Here is a 19,776-nt window from a genome sequence, read left to right as displayed (position 1 = left end):
CAGAATAACAAAAAGTTTGATCAACCAAATTACTGGCCTTTTTGTTGTGTTAAGAGAAAACAAACTGGTCGACATTTCAGTAAAGTGCACTCACTAGTTTGGAAATTTAGGTATTTTATTTATTTTGCTTAGCATAAAGGTATGTAGATGTACCTTCAATAATCTTCATAAATTCTATTAAAGTTAATCTACGCTTAGTTTCTGGGAAGAAGTGATCAATTAAAGATTCGATATGTTCATCTGATAAGGAAAGTTTGAGACCATCTTGAACTGCTCGCTTGAATTCAACCTCTCCAATCAAGCCATCAACACTCTTGTCAGCAATAATCTTGAAAGAGTCATGGACAAGAAGTCTTCTAGTGCCAATCTTTTCCTTGAAAACTTTAAGAGCAACCTTAAAAACATCTTCATCAATAACTTTCTTTTGGGTTTTTTGAATTGATTGTTGCTTCTTTTCAATGGTTGGAGCTGATGTAATTGCACTCAAGAATTCAGAATATGAAATTGCACCATCTTCCTTTGCATTGAAATGTCTCAAAATTGTAATAATTTCATGCTCGACAATGTTAATACCTAAACTATCAAAGAATGATCTTAAAGACATCATTCCGACCTTTCCTGGACCTTCAGTTTCAGCTAATGCATCTCTAAGCTTATAGTCTGGAAGGTTTATCACTTCCTTTCTAATCTTATTCAAAATAGTTTCAATGTTTGCCTTAGGGAATTGTGAAGCATTTTGTTCCATATAGTTTACAGTATATTCATCAGTTTCTTGCAAGTAGAATAAGTAGCTGTTGATGTTCAAAACAGATCCAATAAAGGTGTCATGGGCCTTAATAAAATCACCATTGTCATTCTTAATCTTGGATCTTTGAAGGAATTTTCCTCCAAGAATACCGCTGTTTCTTTGTACAGGTTCGAATACTGAAATAGTGTCATCAGAAAGGTAATAGGAGAGAATGAATTTTCTTCCCTTGTCTTCTGGACAGTCAGTAAGTAAAACTGCAGAGTATCTAAAGAGCTTGTGATCATTTTCAATATACTTCTTTACATCCTTCTTTGGTGGTTTAATAACCAAGTATTTCCAAGAACCCAAAGAATCTTCTTCATCACCAAATCCATTATATGGTGGTTCTTGATATTGAATTTCAGGCTTTGGAGCATCCTTCACCTCAATTGGAGTCATGCTGGTAATGCCATACTTTCTGGCAAAGAAGTCTCTGGTGAATTCATCACAATCATAGAGCAAAAAGTTCTTTGAGAAAACAACAACACGCTTTCCAATAGCAAGATCTGTTTCATCATAACATGTAGTTGGTTCAACAGCAGAGCTTTTAACTCTTGGAACCTTTTGTCTCTTCAAAAAGACTGGGAATGGATCATAACCAGAGTTGGCTGGGTAAACTTCAGTAATCATCATGGTGTCATCTGAAAGGTAGTATTCCAAAATGAAGAATCTCTTATCACCATACAACTTTTCAGAGTCATCCCAGTAACAGAAGAAACGCAATACTTGTCTATCAAATGCAAGGAATTTTTGTACAGCAACTTTTTCTTGCTTTGATGGTGTGGTACGCATACCCTTGAATGAATATTCCATATACTTCTTAAGATCTTGGTCCATTGGATTTAAGGACTTGTAAGGATTCATTGACTTTTTAATAGTATCTCTCAAATCAGTATATTGATCGCCAGGGTAAAGCTCTGGTTCTGGAACTTCAACACCAATACCATTATAGAATTCTCTTGTGAAAGAGTCGCAATCAACAATTCTGAATGTCTTTCCGTAAATTGTAACTTCTCTTCCAATGTTAAGATCGTCCATTGTATAGTAAACATTTGAACTTCCCGAAGCTCTATCTCTTGGAATACGATGTCTCTTGACCAAAGTACCTTGAGGAATACCAGAGTTATCTTGCTTTGGTTCACTGATGTGCATTGTATCATCTTCGAGGTAGTAGAAAATTACACATTTTCTAACCCTACTTTGTTCAACAGCACTTTCATGAACACCTTCCTTGAAAAAAGCATTGAATCTGAGGACCTTCTTTTCCAAAGACAACCAATTTTCTTTTTTAGTTGTATCATTATTGGTTACAGAGGTTTTATAAAGTTGAGTGGTGGATTTGAGCATTTCAGCCAGCTTTTCGGTTTCTGTTTGAAGTTCATCCACTTCAACAGGGACATCGTAATCATGTACAACAGGAATATTATTTTTGTATGCTAATAATTGTCCCTTATGATGTCTATCCTTAATGAATTTGTCGTCGAATGTATAGCCTGGAAGGAATGGAAGCTTTCTATCTACAGATGGAGCAGTAGTAGACATGAAAGAGTACTCCTTGTTGCTTCCTCTTGGATTAAAAGACATTTTTTTTAATTTTATTTTACAGATTATTATTTTGGCGGCAAGAGAAGATAATTACAAATGTGGCGCCAAATAAAACAGTTTAACTGATTCTTCTTTCAGCATCAACCGCACCTATTGATGCACTTCAAATAATTGAATTGTTATTGAACCATGACAGCCATTGATAATATGAACATGGTGATGATGAGGGGAGAAATAATTGTAAAACTTTACAGTAAAATTAGTGAACATTTTTGAAAATTAGTGAATTTATATTGACAATTATTGAGCGTGTGTTATGAAAATATCTAGATATTTTAGGGCTAGAAATTTACAAAATTAATGTTGGTGTGAATGAAGATTAAATATTGTTGGGGTGTGTAAATAATTTAAGCAAAAATCTTGAGAGTCATGTCCCATGAACCTGTGGCAAGTGAGTGGCCATCAGGAGAAACAGCCAAACAACTGACACGATTATCGTGACCATTTGGAAGACCTTCAAGTACTTGGAGTGGCTTACCTTTCAAAGTATCCCAAGCAATAACTTTCTTGTACTCATAGGCAGCAAATAAAACACGTCCAGATTTGCTGAAACTAATACTAGTGACACCTTCTCTGACATTATCATCTGAATAGGTCATAACCTCACGTGAAGCACGAAGGTCGAACAATCTACAAGTACAATCATCAGAACCAGTGGCAAAGGCATTTCCATTAGGGAAAAATTGAACTGAATTGATATCACCTTCATGTCCAGTGAATGTGGCAACACACTTATTCATACGAATATCCCACAACTTTGAGTTTCCGTCACAAGCTCCACTGATAAATAAATTATTCTCTCCTGTTGGTGAAATTGAAATGGACATACAATCACCAGTATGTTCCTCAAAACGACTGATTGGATGTCCCATCTCAGTATCCCACAATATACAAGTAGAATCTCCTGAGCTAGATAAAATGTGTCTATCATTCAAGAATTTACAACTACTCAAATATCCAGAATGTCCAGATAATTCTCTATGTGGTTTAATATCATTTATACTTTGAGCTTGAGTTAATGATGAAATTGTATCTATTTGTTTAACAAATCCAATAATTATAGTAGTATTATAATAATTATTATCCAAAATTATCCATAATATCCAATCATCAATATTCATTATCAGCAATAATAAAACAGTCATTAAATAGCAATAGAATAATAATTAGATCAACGTTCAAATATTCAAAAATACTAACAAATTGAGCAAATATTATCCAAACCACCAGCTGCAACAGCATTACCTGACGGACTATAATCACAACACATAACCCAATGAGATCGCAATGGAATGGCGTGAACCTTTAAATTCTTCACTGCATCCCAAATCTAATTATATTGCAACAATAATAACAATAACAACAACAATAAACTGAAAATCAATAAAACCTCTACTTACCAGTAATTTACCATCTTGACTGGCACTCAACAAGTGCGTAGAATCCTTGGCCCATGCCAAACTATATATCTTTGCTGTGTGTCCTTTGAGTACTCTACGTTCTCTGATTTTTAATGGAGCAACTTCTTTCACATCCATATCCCGAACTAGTGAATTGTTAAAATCCAAAGTAAACTTTAGAATACATACTACTACAGTCATTGGTTTTCTTCCTAGTGTTTTTAATTTGTTCGTGAAGGTCTTGTGCTTCCTTTCTTGCGGTAGCTATTGACTCTTGTATTGCAGACATGACAGGTGGCAGTTGTTAACAATTTTTTTAATGAAGAGTCGCAGAAAAATGCCAAGATTACCTATTTGGAAACCTTGTACAGAATTCGTTCCCTATCCAACAAACTAGACGAAAGTTCTTCAACTGATGACGACCTTTGAATATTAAGAATTGTTTCTTTTTGGTATTTTTGGACAATAACTTCTTCAAAAGATAGAACTGTAGATTAGTGTTGGCAGATTTCGCCTTAGAATCCTTGAATGAATATTCAACAGTGAAGATAAACACAACAGTCGCTTGCAAAAATGCCACTCAAAATTACTGTGGTTTTGTCATGCAGTATGGATGAGCAAAATTTGTCCTTGAATTATAGTAAACGAATCATACGATTTTCTATAAATAACTGCAGAATTCACGTACAAAGCAAAAACGAAAACAAGTTTGAAACGTGAAGCAAACTTTTGTGAATATCACATTGTTCACCAAAAGCAATTCATAACTGCACAAGCAAACAATGCAAATCCAATCAAAACATAAAAAAATGGCTACAGACCATCTCTACAAGATTGCTCAAGATCCTCGTCTTTTCCTGTTATTATTCAAGTTGTATCAATCTGGTTTAGTGTCCCCAAAGCGGGAAGAAATCAAACAAGAAACTACTGAATTGTTAATCGAGGAAGATGGAAAGCAACAACAACTGGAAGAGAACAGTACAAATGAAGAAGCTGAATTGAAACGTGAAGAAGAACAAATCATAGAATCGGTCACAAATGAAAAGCAAGAAGTTTCAAGTCAAATAATCAATTCCACCGATAGCCAGTATAAAACTCTCCTTGATCATTTGATCTCCCATCTTGGTGGAAGAACTGCATTGCCAGATGAAGAGTATTGTAAACTTTTTGAAGGAGGAGAGAATGGAGTTTTCTTCCAAGGGTTGAAGGAAAGCTTTTCATTGAAAGAATTGATTCAATTTTTACATGAATGTGTAATTCCTCATCATTCATTCTCTTTGATCAAGAAATTTCCAATGAGTGTTTCTGCTAAAGAATTACTGCAGTTGACCGGAAGAGAAAATGACATTGATGCAGTTCAGAAAGTAACAGGGCTTGCAATCTCTTCAATAATGAATCTCAAATGGATGAAGAACTATTCTCATTTGTTTCATTCATTCGATAGTATGAGATTAGTTTTAGATTTGAAACACAACACATATGTTTCAAATAATTACAATTCAGTCACCAAAATGTGCATCGTGTATCCATGTTATAATGTTACAGAGGCCTTTTCTTATATTATCCAAAACTGGCCAAATCTTGAAGAAATTGAATGCGAATGTTACAACCTGGTTATTGGAAAATTGGAGAATTTGAAACAAATCATTGAAATTACAATTAGAGACCAAGTACATACTTCAGTGGTTCAAAATCTCCTCACTTCCTTCCCTAAAATTCTTAAACTGAATGTTAATTTAAGATTCTGGTTGGAGTATCACAACAAAATTAATAACAAGACTTTGGGAGTTTTGATTCCAACTGGCCAATCAAACTTATTCAAATTACTATTCAAGAAGCACAGAGTTGGATCCTATCCATTCTATACCATTGAAGATCCACTTGTTTCCTTGGAAGATTTCAGAAAGGTATATTGTGAAGAATTGGGATTAATCGGTCTCATTTCTAACCTTCATCAAGAAGCTCAAGATCTGAGAATAATTGCCAATGAATTGTTATGTGATGAAGACATTTCTAAGGTAAAGTACGTCGTAAGAAAAGTTGATAGACTTGTAGATAGAATTGATGAAGAAGAATCAATGGAATTTATTTGTGCTTTTGAAGAATGTCTTCTTGATTTTAACAACATCAAGCAACAAGTTCTCAAAACTCTGTAAATTAAACAAATGTAAAATAACAAAATGCTAATATTCAAATAAATATAGTATTATCCTCCACCAATCTGTTTTGATGACTCAAGATTTAAAAAGGAGCACAACAATGAGGTTATTGAGGCACTATCAGATGATGTGAGCTTTCTTGTAAAGAATTTTATGGCCACCACAAGAATATGATTGCATCCTATGGTTTTACAAAGAAAGACTGGACTTGGGAAGACCTTCCAGGAATCCAAGGCCATTCTTGCTCTACCTTGTATGGCTATTCTGGATCTGCTGTAAGATTGATTAAAGAAAGTGATAGCATAAGTATTGAAGTTTTGTCAAAATGGTTTCACAAACACCCCTGCTATTCAAACATTCCATGGAATTCACCTCCAGACATCAGATGATATTCTCTCAACACATGGCGGAATAACTCTTAATCAATTTATCAAAACAGATTCATTATCATTCATATATTTATACAGTATGGCAATTGCTAAATCATATTTGGAGTACGACGTAACAATATTCCCAACATGCTAAGGCAGCTCTCAATTACTTGCAAATTTCTAAATCAAGACTTGATAAAATGAAAGAGCCTTCAGTGAATATGAAAACAGTGACCGAGGCAGTGGATGCTGCACTAAAGGCAACAAAAAATAGTATTGATCTATTGGCAAATTATTATAGGAAGTGGCAGTAAAAGGAAGGGTGGTACGTGGATCGAACACGTGACCATCGGATGTCTGCTGCAATTAACTTTGCAATCCGGTGCTCTACCGCTGAGCTAACCGCCCTTGTTATTTTGGTATAATTAAGGTATTTCATCGTGTGGCATTCATTTTAGCATACTACTAACCTCAGATTATCAAAAGAATTTGCTTGGTATTTAATATCTAACAGTTGACTCAGTTAATAGTTCTGTATTAAAACTGTAAGTATTATGTTTAGCAAATAAATAGATTCATTTCAATTCTCAATTGCCACGTCTGGAGATTGGCTTCGCACATGATTTTAAGCAATTTGGCAAAACAACTTTTTTGTGTTTTAAAGTACTTTATTTTGAAACAACACAAGAAATCAAACAACAATCTTTTGATAATTAGCTGAAGATTGAGCCAACTTTGAAATCTTTTCAAATAACATCAAGTCTTTATTCAATAATTGCCAAATCCTTAAAATTTTCATCTCACGATCTGGCAAAACAACAAAAAATGTAATTAAATTGATGTACTACCACCAATGGAATTTGTTTGCACTTTCATGTCTTGAATTAAACAAAATCAAGCAAGTAAATTAAACATGTAAAACAACAACAAAATATTCAAGTAAATTCCCTTAATGTCCGTAGAGATGCGCGTAAAAGTTATCCATTTACAATATCAGAACATGATTGGAATGGCGCCACTTTTTTTTCACCATCTTTCCAGCAAGTTGATGATTTCTCGTCATTCATAAACATGGAGTGATCGCGTCATTTTGACAAGAACAACAACTAAAGAAAAAAAGTTAAGCAACAACAATTAAAAAGAAGATGGGTATATTTGATGATTTGAACTTTGCTTTTGTTGGCATCAACGGAGGTGAAAAATCCAAACTTGTTGAATTGATCGAAGAAGAAGGAGGTACAATTCACAAATCCGTAAAGAATGATACCAATTATTTGGTTACTACAGAGAAGGCTGTCAATGAAAATGGAGCTACAGTCAAATCAGCCTTTACTAAGAAAATTAAAGTTGTTAATAGTGATTTTATTAATCAATCGGCTGAACAAGAAAAATTGTAGGTATAATTATGATGATCATTGATGGAATTTATCTCCATTTTAACAAAGGCTTGACTCTGCATCATTTGAATTGAAGGTTTCAAAGAAGAGAAAGGCTGAAGAAGAAGATGAGGAAGAAGAAGAGGAGGAAGAGGAAGAAGAAGAAGAAAAGGTTGAAGAACCAGCCTCTAAGAAGAAGAAGGTTGTTTCAACTGGTAAAGTTCCTGTTGATGAAGGTATGTTCACGAAAATTATTTAATTAATTAACAAAATAATTTATTCTAATTATTAGAATCTGGTATGCAAACTTCTGGTAAAGTTTATATTGAAGGAAATGATATTTGGAGTGCTACTCTCAATCAAACAAATATTGGAAATAATAATAACAAATTCTATATTATCCAATTGATTGAAAGTGGATCTTCATACTATGTTTTTAATAGATGGGGTAGAGTTTCTGCAAAAGGACAATCTAAGTTATCAAAGATGGCTAGTTTACAAAAAGCTAAAGATGACTTTGCTAAAAAGTTTAAAGATAAGACTGGTAATGAATGGTCAAAGAGATCTTCATTCAAATTTAAGAATGGAAAATATGATTTTGTAGAAATTGATTATAGTGAAGATAATGATGATGAAAAAGAAGAAGAAGATGATGAAGCTAAGGAAGAAAAGAAAGAAAAGAAGGTTGTAGAATCTAAACTTGATTCTAGAGTTCAAGATTTAGTTAAATTTATCAGTAACAAATCTTTTATTGATCAAACTTTACGTGAATTTGAAATTGATACAAATAAGATGCCACTTGGTAAACTTTCAAAGAAACAAGTTCAAGGTGGTTATGAAGTTCTTAAAAAGATTCAAGATGTAATTGATGGTAAAAATGATGATGATGATTTGGAATCACTTTCATCAAGATTCTACACTATTATTCCTCATCAATTTGGACATAGACAAGTTCCACCAAGTAAGTTATTATTATTTAATATCACTTTTTAAATGATGATAATTAATTTTAAAAATAGTTATTAGAACCAAGACACAATTGGAACAAAAGATCAAGTTAGTTGAATCATTAAGTGAACTTGAAATTGCCTCTAAGATTATTTCTAAAAAGTCAGATGTCAATATTGTTGATTCAATTTATAGTGATTTGAAGACTGATATTACACCAATTGCTAAGGATTCTGAAGAATGGAAGTGGATTAACAAATTTATTCAAAATACTCACGCTCCAACTCACTCTTATTATACTCTTGAATTAGAAGATGCTTTCGTTGTTAATAGACATGGTGAAACAGAAAAATATGTTGCTAAGAGTGATAGTATTAGTAATAAGCAACTTCTTTTCCACGGTTCTAGAAGTACAAACTTTGTTGGTATCCTTTCTCAAGGTTTGAGAATTGCTCCTCCTGAAGCTCCAGCTACTGGTTATATGTGTAAGTTTCAAGTTATTCAAGTTATTTCAAAGTTAATTTATTATTATTTAATAGTTGGTAAGGGTGTTTACTTTGCTGATATGTGTAGTAAGTCAGCAAACTATTGTCATGCTCACTTGTCAAACAATAGTGGTTTGCTTTTACTTACTGAAGTTGCTTTGGGTAATACTTATAATAGAACTCAAGCTGAATTTGTTACTAAATTGCCAAAAGATTTACATTCATGTTGGGGTCAAGGTAGAACTGAACCAGATAATAATGAATTTTTGGAAATTGATTCTAGTTGTAGTGGTCAAAAGATTAAAGTTCCACTTGGTAAACCAACACAAGTTCAAAGAAGTGGTTCATTGTTGTACAATGAATTTATTATCTACGATACTGCCCAAGCCAATTTGAGATATCTCATTAAGTGTAAATTTAACAACAAGCATTAAAATTTAATTTATTTTATCTAATACTTCAATTTTGGATAAGATATAAACCATTGGAAAGAAGTGTGATGAAAGATTGTTGAAAAATTGTTTGAGTGTGGTTGTTACATGAGAATTAGCTTCATTGATTCAATAACTTAATTCTTCCCAATCGTTGACTTTACAATAAAATTCTGTTTTTGAAAGCGAATCAAATTCCACCTCATTTTTGTAATGTTTTTCACGGCAAAAGTCCCTTCAATCCCAACACTCCAAAATATCCTGTTCATTTTGAAACTGAACCATCAATTCATAAAATCGTCATCTTATTAAAAAAATCCCAAAAAACATTTTTCAATTGCTCATCATCCAAACTCCTTTCAGTAGCACCTAATTCACCTTCAACTCGGGTCATATTGTGTGTCATCATTGCAAATTTTAAAAAAATTAAAATTGTAAAACAAGAATATTTTGAACTTTTTGAAAAAAATCCACACAAAAATGAGAGCGCCAGAAGAGAACAATAACACAACACAAGAAACAACAACCGCTACTACTACTGCTGCTGTTGCTACCACTGTTGAAACTCAAGAACAAGCTCCAACTACAAGCACTGCTGCTTCCTTTACTACTGGTAATCAACAACACCATCATCATAACAAGGGAAGAGGTGGAAATAATAACCGAGGAAGAGGAAGAGGAAATAGAGGTGGAAGAGTTGGTAATCATCATATTAATAATACTACTACCACTACAACTACTACTACCAATTCTAGAGGAGGTAATCATCAACAAACTTCTACTACTTCTACTAACAATAGAGTTCACAACAATCAAAGTACCAGAGGAGGAAGTCATCACAGAGGAGGACAACATCACAAGAAGGTACACCATCCAAATATTGTAACCATTCCAGCAAACACCAATCCACAACAAGAATTACAACTTCCACAACAAGTTGTAACTCAACCAACATATGCTCAACAAACAATGCAATCTGTTCAACAAACAGTCACAGCTGTTCCAACTACTGAATCAACAACACCACAAGAAAGACAACCTGTCTGCTTTGGTCGTTTTACCATTCCAAAGACAATTGTGTGGAGTGAAATGTTGAAATATTTACAAACACAAGTACCTTCATTCTCGGGAAATGTTCTTAACGAGGATAAAATTCAACCATTGCTCAATGACAAACATCCAACATCCTATGTTGTTTATATTAACTTTTTAATTCCAGGTGTTTTCGAATCGGTTTTGACATACATCAAATATAACGCTAATTACTTTGCTGGTGTCCAAATACAAGGTCCACTCCCACCAAAGCCAATTCCAACCAACGGTACACTACTACTACTGCTGCTGCTGCTACTACTAGTAAACCACAACAATAATTTATTTTATTGAAATACCATGAATTCAATCTTGTGTGTGAAATTAATTCTACCTTAGTGTGGCAGAATTATGTCGTCTCTTATCGTTTTTGGGCACTTGTAGTGATGAGGGTGATGCATAGGAGGAAGGATATGGAGATTGAGGTGTTTGAGGGGATCTAGGAGAACGTGGTGATACTGAGCGAGGAGATCTTGAAGGGGATTTTGTTGGAGAGGAGCAAGTCATGCGTTTCTTCTTTCGTCTCGGGTAACACTCTAAAAGTTTCTCATAGTCAGGAATTGGATGAGCAAATGGACATCCAAGAAGACCAATAGTGTCTCTGGTTTGTTTCACATGCTTAGGGGAGCTATCTGTAATCTTAGTGGCTATTGCTGAATGGTGATGTCCTTTACATGGTTCTGACAGCTCTGGGTTTTCTTCATTGATATCAAATAGATGACTCATCCACCAAGCTCTATCCATTAACTTTAAAACGTCAACAAAAAAGTGTGAAACCTCTTTAGTTTCCTTAAAAATGTCAGTGGCTGTCATTGGATTGTGATTCATCAAGTCACTGAGCATCATTTCTTTCACCATATTATCGAGTTGTTCATGTGAAGTGAATTCAAATAGTGTTCGTTTACCTCTTTCTGTTACTTCATCCTTAGCTTCAATGAAACTGCCATACTTCTCCATCAGTTCACTATTCAAATCAACTACTAAGGGTGACCATCCTTGATGTTTAATATTATCAAGGAATGTGGTAAAATATTTTACAGTTGGAAATGTTGTGTAATCAATATTCAATTGATTTCGAATAAAATCTTCAATAAAATCAATACCATTTCCGTAAACGTTAGGGTGTGAGTGCCGAGAGAAAATATCTTCATCGGTCCTGTACAATTTAGATGTGTTCCAAGAAACAATGCATGAGGCAAGTTTCTCTGTAAGTTTGTTTCGTTGCTTTGTGATGAAAAGTTCTGGGAGACCTGATGCCATTATCTTTGCCATACCGTACAGCTTCTTTGGAATGATCAAATTCGTTAAAGGATCAAAGAAGAGCAACCAAGGACCTACTACAAGAGCGAGAGTGAAACGAGAAGGTCTTGAGAATGTAAATCTTTGAGGGTCAAGTTTCTTGCCAGTCTGGGCATCTTCCTCTGTGTCTACAGGAAAATGATCCAGAACTGGAAAACTGACTGTGCTGAAACTGGATCCTTCATTCAGATGTATATAAGGAACTATGAGAAGCTTAACTTCAACGTATGGATTCAATTCCATAGAGTTCATTACATCTCCGTCTTCATCACTATTCGAATCTCGAGTTTTTAAATGCATCTCATTGATGGCAACATTAAAAAAGTCACCAATACCCTTAGCAAGAAATCTCATACTCTCTGATACAGACCTCTCAATAATGGCGACTGTTGAAACCCAACTATAGTCCAAATATGATTTCAATAGTTTTTCTTCATTACTCATTTGCTCCACAAATTCCTGAATTGGAGGAATGTGTTTCATCTTTTCCAACAAGAGAGCAGTTTGTTCATCCTTATATCCTGATATTGTCATGTCATCCGTTGAATGTGATGATTGTTTTCCATGAATTCCATAATCACTAGCAGCTCTCCTTCTAAAACTCTGAGGAGAGGCTGAACATGCTGTTCCAGACCGAGTCGTTGCAGCAGCTGCTACAATATTAGCTTTCAGTAATTTGAGCCTTACTGTGTTTTGTCGTTCTTCCTCAGAGATGATTCGTGGTGGTCGTTGATCCTCCTCACGATTATCACTCTGACTAACCTCCGAGTCTGGTATTAAATTTCCAATACTCGATATCGAAAAGCTACCTGTCGTATTAATTGATAACCGTTGTCCCATTAATAATGATTAAGAGTTTCGTTTTTTTCCAATGTTGATAATGCTGAAGAGAGATTTACGTCAATTCTTATTCAATTGTTGTTGTTCAGTGTTGTGCGTCTCTCTCAATAGCAGTGTGATGGATGTCCAATTGAGGTTTAAATGGATCAATTTATGGTGGTGATAGTTGTTGATGGGTTTGTGTTGTTTTTTTTCAAGTTGATTTTTAATGGTGTATTGTGGCGGCAAGGTTTTTTTATTTGATTGCATCATTTCATGAAATTCTTCTATTAAGAGAGAATGTAAAAACATTCGGTTTGAGTCGGCTTTGAAGCAATCATGAGAGTTTGCAGCGAATCTATCTAAAAACATACAAAAAACCTATCGAGATAAGATGCCTCAATGACAAGTTAGTAAATTTGGTGAACGAATGGGGGAAAGTTGAATGGAGAAGTAATGAAATTCATTGAGGAGTAACTAGGTTAGTGTTCATTGAAACGATTGAGCGTGTACTTGAATGGTTAGGATTCAGATCACACAAAAATTAGTTGGGCAATTAGGATGACAAGACACGGATATGTGTCCATAATGTTCTTTCATAGAGGAAAAATCTTTTAAAGACCACTATTATTGGACATTAAGAATCTTTGGACAATACTAAAATGAAATTTCCTTGTTTGAAACATCATAACTTTTATACGAATATCATTTTTACAATGTATTACAAATACTTACAACATATACACTTAAAAACTCAATACAAATTGATGTAAACATTAGGTTTGATTTCAATTGATAACATTCTGTATCACACTCTTGAATTAGCATTTCCTGATATGATATTTTACAAAATATTCAACAGTTATCATTTCAAATTATTCAATGAATGGAAGAATCGCAGCTAACACCTTACCGTAATCTTTCAAATCTGAATGGTATTTCTTAATGGGAAACTCAAGAATTCCAATACTTTTGAAACCTAAATAAAGAAGAGATTTAGTTGTAATGTAGGAATTTCAAATGTTGATTTTTAGTTTATAAACATATTCAATGAGTAGGATGGCACTTGTGTAAAGAGAGGCCTATGGAATTTCTGAATTATGGATCCTGCAACGCTAAGGTACTGAGCTTGCATATTAAGGTGCACATACTAAGATGTCTAATCATGATAGAATGGACAACAATTGCCCCTTCCACAATATCCTCTTTGCCAATAGACACACAATGGTACATCATCACTATCATCGGAATCGGAATCATCATAACATTGTTCAGGAGAATCATCATTTGGAGGATGATAGAATCTGCAATTATCTCCAAACCGACATCCTCTTTGTGACATGTAAAATTGGCAAATAGGTGGTCTATTATCATCTTTCTCACTATTATTATTATTGTTATTGGAGTTAACATTATTATTGCTTGGAGTATTATTCATCTTTTGATCACTATTGTTACTGTTATTAATATTATCGGGATTGGATGAAGCCAGTGTAGTTTCTTTACTTTCCTTATCATCCTTCTTATTGTTCTTATTCACAGCATTGCAACTGTTAATATACTCATCTTCATCATCACTCGAAATGACCCATGCATCTCGATGAAGAAGTGTCCTTACTGCTAGTTTATACTTCAATGGACCCTTCTTGGCAAATAGCTCAGCCACAGCAACGGTTGGGAAGCATTTGTAGACATTGCCTGGATAACCCTCCACTTGTTTCTTGCAATCTTCCCAGGAAAAGTAAATTCCAGGTGTTCTACCCTTATGAACAGCATAATATTTTCCCATTCTCTTCTGTCTCAATCTCTCTTCAATTTTTCTTCTGTGTTTGAGGTTATTAATAGCATAGTTGAAAATTGCAATCTTAATGAGAAGCGTAATCTTAAATCTTAAATAATATTAAATATTATTCATTTTACAATACCATTGATGAAAACATATTCGAATCCTAACAACATTCAATTTGTCGATTATTGTAATTGACTGAACTTGAAACATCATCTAACGTTTTTCATGTTTGAATTTGAACTTTAAATTTAGAAAATACGTAAAAAAAATGGAAGGATTCAACAATAGTAGTAGTACGAGTCGACCAGTTGTGATTTGCATCTGTGGATCCACTTCTTCAGGGTAAGTTAATTGACTAATCGAATGTTTTTGATGAGGAATATCTCTTGAAAATATTCGGAATGATGATGATTTTAGAAAGACAACCTTGAGTAGATATTTGCGTAAAAAGTATGACACAAATTCTATCTGTCAAGATCAATGTAGAAGCAAACCATTTGAAGAATTGAAACAGGAATTGAAGGGAAATATGGAATGTGTAGAATCTGTTGATTTTGTAAAATTTGAGAATGAAATTGTGAAGGAATTGGAAATTTGTAAAAATAAGCAATATTTGATTGTTGAAGGGTACTTGTCATGTTGTGAAAAACCAATAATTGATAAGCACTTTGATATTGTAATCTATTTGGATACCACAGATAAGGAGGTAGCAAAAAAGAGGAGATGGGAAAGGTCAACAAAGAAGAGGGAATATAAGGAATTTTCCAATCTGTTTGATTCCTTAATGTGGGCCTATTATTTAAAGTACCGATTCGACCAGGTCAATAATGTAGTATTGAGTGGAAAGAAATTGGCATGTATTAATGTCAATAATCTCGATGCAAAACAAGTTCAGCAAAAAGTTATTGATATTTTGGAGGGAAATGGATTTGCTGAAGAGAGCATTTCAAATCTTCCTGATTGGTATTTTGCAAAGAAGGATGAATTGAGTAATAATCAATTACAATTATCAGAAAAATAAAGGTCCAAACATCTTTGATTTTCATGTAATCTTAATCTAATTTTTGATTATTTGACAACATTCACACAAACCCAAACCTTTTGCCCAAATGGTTCACTATTTTCATCTGCCATTCTGAAATAGGATGATAATACACCTTCGGTTTCTGGGGTCTGTAATTCTATTGAAACAACAAACTCATCACCTGGGTTGATTTGATTTTCTGTATTTCCCAATTCCACAAAAGGAGGACTATTGAAATGATTCACTCGCTTGTTTCCTTTCAAGAACATGAGCCTACTATTCTTTGGAAGAGGTCTATTTCCACAATTCTTAAATTTCCATGTTTTTACAAATTTAGTAGATGGCTTGATAACAGTTTGATCAGGTATTGTGACATCACCCATAAATTTAGCCAACTTCTGTCCATATTTTGTCTTTTCAGTAGGAGTCTCCACAAGAGTATTCCCTGTATTCTCCACTGCAGCAGTGGGTACAATTGCCTTTGCATTATTCAATTCAATTTCCAAATAATTCAGACACTTGTTGAGGAGAATGCCCTTATCATTAATATTCAACTGCTTGGTCATTGTCTGAACCTTTGATATGAAATCCTCAACAGAGAGCGCAACATTCTCCACCACAGGTTCCTTATCCACCAATTTAAATATCAAATCACTTTGATCAGCCATAGCACTCTCTATCAAATACAACAGAGAATCATCGGAAGAGATGACCTTGTTTGCTCCAAATACCAAAATAATTCTAAAATCACTAGCCAATCCAAATATTTCCCTAATCTTTTCATGTAATTGTTGCAATGTATTGATTCTACTCGGAGAAAAGTAAAAACGTCTAATCTCACTCCCATGAATGATTTTTATAATTTTAATGATGGGATGAGAATCGGAAGATGATTGCATTTTTTTAAAATTATTTAAATATTAAATTTATTAAAAGAGCAAAGTTCATCATCATCACGATCAGGCTTTAATAATAATTATTTAAATACTTTACAAAGTTAATGTTTAATAAATTTACTAATAAAAATTATTATTATTATACATTAAGGTTATTTAATTTACAAAATAATTCATCAAAAATTGCCGCCACGGCCGTGTATATAGGTTATTGTTATTGTTATTAATTTTCCTTCTTTGAGGTGAGTATTGAGGATTGAGTAGCATTGTGGAACATCATTACAAAATACCAACAAATCTTGAGAATTGAAAAGAGCAACTTGAAAAATCCAAAATTAAAAAGTAAATTAATCACTGAAGAAATTAATAAATAGGCAAAATAGAAAGTCATCATGAGGAAGATGCTTTTCCTTTCTCCGGAGAAAGTTGGTGATGACGATGCTTGTTGATTATTTTCTGCAAAATCAATATATTTTCTATGATTAAATAACATTAATAATAATCCGAAACTAAAAGCTCCCGACATTCGAATAAATCCATTAGAAAAAGAATCAAGGCTATCAATACCTGAATTTCCAACCAAGAAGTATCTAATGATGAAAGGAAAAATCAAGGAAATAATTGTATATGGAAAAATGTGAAGAATATTCAAGAGTGTTAGATTTTTAGAATCTAATTGTTTAGTTTCCTTTAGTGTAGGAAGAAAATTACAAAGATCTTGATAAAGTGTTGAAGAAATATTTCGTATTTGGTCCGTGATGGTAGAAATAGCAACTTGATTTAATGACATTTTTTAGAGAATAATATTTTCGAAAGAGCAAATGATTTTGACATTTACTGCACCAAATCAATCCCATTAGTTGCGTAAGTTAGAGTTTTTAATAAATTCTAATATATTAATCAGATAGCACTAATTGTGAAATCAATTTATATTTACATAATTCAACAGTCCACAAATTATTTCACTCTCTTATTGTTTCCAGAGTTGTAATTTCCAGAACGTTTTTGACTTGATCCACCACCTCTACCTCTTCTGTTATTGCTACTGTTGTTACTTCTACCACGTGAGCTTGTTGAATTGTTGTCGTTATTGCTTTCAATTTTGTAAAGTGTTAATGTCATGTCCATATCTCCAAACGTGTTATCCAAAATTTGTCTCACTCTAGACCATGACAATCTGTCCAAACCACACCCAATTAATGGGAGTGAAATTCTCTTTACAGAATGTTCCTGGGCATGCTTCTTCATGGCTTGCAAACTCGAGGTCAGAGTTTCATAAGTTGGTTTCAGGTAGTATTTTTCCTTAGTGACCAAATAGCTATTGAGCATATTATTAAAATTAATATTATGAATGAATAATATTTCAATAATGTTTACAAAAAAAGAATAAATTCAAAAACTTACTAGATATATTTTCCTTCCTCTGGAATGTGCAAAACAGCAAGACCACCCGTCTTGGCTCTCTGTTTCTTCAATTCGTCCACTCTACCATATTTATCCTTGAAAAAGGTTGCAATTCCCTTGCTCATAGATAAACACTCACTCACACAATGACAAATCGAATCCTCTGATGAGAATAAATCACCAAATTTTTCTTCAAATTTATAACCACCCACCGTCGTAGTTGGTGATGAAGATGATGCTTGATCAAGAGAGGAACTTGTTGCTTCTTGACTATTATTTTCTGTGATGGTAACGAGGTTCAATTCCGACTTCGATTCTGGAGACATTTTTTTGTAATGAATTAAAAAAATTTAATTTCTTGTGCATTTTGGAATATTTGGGTTGAACATTGACAAACATTTGAAATTGATATTACAAATTTGAAATTCAAATAAAGAATTGATACTACAAGTTTGAAATTGTTTCAATAATTCTTAATATCTAAACAGGTAGGTCTCTTTTTAGGATCTCTTGATAACATGGAAATTACAAACTCACACAAATGAATCGAATAGTTTCTGGAAAGTAAATGTTCACTCACTCTTTGCAGTACACTCTCCTCTGCTTCGTACATGAGTTTGTCCGTGACTGAGAAATCGAATCCACTTGCTGACATACTTTGTACAAGTGTCACTCCCAGAGAAAATATATCAGCGCTACAATCATATTTTCTGGAAAAGACCTCTGGAGCCATGTAGATAATTGTTCCTGCAACTGTATTGCTGGTTTCTCCCAGATCCTTTGCTTCTCCATAATCTCCAATAACTACATTGATTTCCTCTCTTTCAATATCGAATGATTCAATGAAAATATTCTTTGGTTTGATATCTCTGTGAATAATCATCTTTTCATTGTGAAGATAATCCAAACCATCACCTAATTGTTTCATCATTTTGATGATCATACTTTCAGGTAGGAATCCTTGTTGCTTTTTCAATAGTGTTTCCAAATCTCCATTGTAAAATTTCATTACAATGCAAATTGAATTGAGAAGTTCAGATTCGAAGAATTCATAAACTTGTACCAATCTTGGATGTTTGTAAGAAATAGTCTTGGAGCATTCATCAATGATCTTTGAGTGTTTGTTCTCTCCTATACTTATGGTTTTGATAGCAACTGGTTGATTTTGTTTTTTCAAATCTAAACAAAGAAAACATTTGCCGAAAGATCCTTGCCCAATTACTTCCTGTATCTGATAACGATCCTTAAGCATTGAGAATTGACTTGAAGAGTTAGTTGGAGTGAGTGGTTTTGCTGATGACGAAACAATGGAGGAAACTTTTGTTGAGCTAAGAAATGAATCAGATGGGTAATCTGAAACTATTGAGGTTTCGTTCATTGACGTCGATTGGATGGTTTCAACAGGTTTCATCGACGTCATGGTATTGCTATTCGTATTTTCATCAATGAGCTCAAAATCATTCTTCAAAATTGTTTCATGCTTCGACTCATTGCTAGGTTTCTTCACATACTTTCTTGACAATATAACTGCTATGACTATTATCACAATGGCAGCAATAATCAATAAAACAACGACTACAGCCACAACTGTCACTACAATGGTCACAGTATTATTATTGGATTCATTGGCTGCTATCACTTTTGAAATGGTGGAACAATCAGCTCCCTCCCAGCCACTATTACAGGAACAGTTGCCATTGAGTGTGCAGTTTCCATTACCATTACAATTCTGCAATTCTTCACATGATGGACGAGAACATTGAGAATTTCCTTTCCATCCCTTTTCACATACACAAGTATTGGCTCCATAACAAATACCATGAGATGAACAATTGTTGACGCCTTCGCATGAGAATTGGGAACAATCTAATGAACCTTTCCATCCAGAATT

At 33.7% G+C, this 19,776-nt stretch overlaps 7 protein-coding genes and 1 non-coding gene across 8 annotated transcripts; 3 read left to right on the top strand and 5 right to left on the bottom strand.

The window, feature by feature from the left end:
• Positions 1–100: 100 nt before the first annotated feature.
• On the bottom strand, positions 101–2,371 carry NAEGRDRAFT_81047 (uncharacterized protein; the record flags this gene model as incomplete). The annotated part of the gene is made up of 1 exon (XM_002672999.1): positions 101–2,371. One exon carries the CDS (start codon positions 2,369–2,371, stop codon positions 116–118), a length of 2,256 nt encoding a protein of 751 aa, XP_002673045.1. The 3' UTR covers positions 101–115.
• A 235-nt stretch (positions 2,372–2,606) lies between these two features.
• NAEGRDRAFT_55860 (G protein b-subunit) lies at positions 2,607–4,057 on the bottom strand. The gene is made up of 4 exons (XM_002672998.1): positions 3,982–4,057; positions 3,793–3,938; positions 3,593–3,722; positions 2,607–3,425 (listed from the first exon to the last, which is right to left on the bottom strand). Exons 2-4 carry the CDS (start codon positions 3,928–3,930, stop codon positions 2,740–2,742), a joined length of 954 nt encoding a protein of 317 aa, XP_002673044.1. The 5' UTR covers positions 3,931–3,938; positions 3,982–4,057; the 3' UTR covers positions 2,607–2,739.
• A 544-nt stretch (positions 4,058–4,601) lies between these two features.
• NAEGRDRAFT_51852 (uncharacterized protein) lies at positions 4,602–5,948 on the top strand (the record flags this gene model as incomplete). The annotated part of the gene is made up of 1 exon (XM_002673080.1): positions 4,602–5,948. The coding sequence occupies one exon, from the start codon at positions 4,602–4,604 to the stop codon at positions 5,946–5,948; it is 1,347 nt and encodes a 448-aa protein (XP_002673126.1).
• Positions 5,949–6,641: 693 nt separating this feature from the next.
• Positions 6,642–6,730, bottom strand: NAEGRDRAFT_t539. The gene has a single exon. It is a non-coding gene; the product is annotated as a tRNA-Cys (tRNA).
• A 737-nt stretch (positions 6,731–7,467) lies between these two features.
• On the top strand, positions 7,468–9,565 carry NAEGRDRAFT_71853 (poly(ADP-ribose) polymerase; the record flags this gene model as incomplete). Its single annotated transcript, XM_002673079.1, has 5 exons — positions 7,468–7,715; positions 7,768–7,934; positions 7,991–8,659; positions 8,718–9,131; positions 9,186–9,565. 5 exons carry the CDS (start codon positions 7,468–7,470, stop codon positions 9,563–9,565), a joined length of 1,878 nt encoding a protein of 625 aa, XP_002673125.1.
• Positions 9,566–10,042: 477 nt separating this feature from the next.
• On the top strand, positions 10,043–10,948 carry NAEGRDRAFT_51850 (uncharacterized protein; the record flags this gene model as incomplete). Its single annotated transcript, XM_002673078.1, has 1 exon — positions 10,043–10,948. The coding sequence occupies one exon, from the start codon at positions 10,043–10,045 to the stop codon at positions 10,946–10,948; it is 906 nt and encodes a 301-aa protein (XP_002673124.1).
• Positions 10,921–12,983, bottom strand: NAEGRDRAFT_59079 (uncharacterized protein). Its single transcript, XM_002672997.1, has one exon. It carries the CDS (start codon positions 12,791–12,793, stop codon positions 10,985–10,987), a length of 1,809 nt encoding a protein of 602 aa, XP_002673043.1. The 5' UTR covers positions 12,794–12,983; the 3' UTR covers positions 10,921–10,984.
• Positions 12,984–15,629: 2,646 nt separating this feature from the next.
• NAEGRDRAFT_71849 (uncharacterized protein) lies at positions 15,630–16,484 on the bottom strand (the record flags this gene model as incomplete). Its single annotated transcript, XM_002672996.1, has 1 exon — positions 15,630–16,484. The coding sequence occupies one exon, from the start codon at positions 16,482–16,484 to the stop codon at positions 15,630–15,632; it is 855 nt and encodes a 284-aa protein (XP_002673042.1).
• Positions 16,485–19,776: the final 3,292 nt, after the last annotated feature.

The sequence above is a fragment of the Naegleria gruberi genome (assembly GCF_000004985.1).
Source record: "Naegleria gruberi genomic scaffold NAEGRscaffold_49, whole genome shotgun sequence".
Classification (NCBI taxonomy): domain Eukaryota; phylum Heterolobosea; class Eutetramitea; order Acrasida; family Naegleriidae; genus Naegleria; species Naegleria gruberi.
This window is presented reverse-complemented; position numbering and strand designations above follow the sequence as displayed.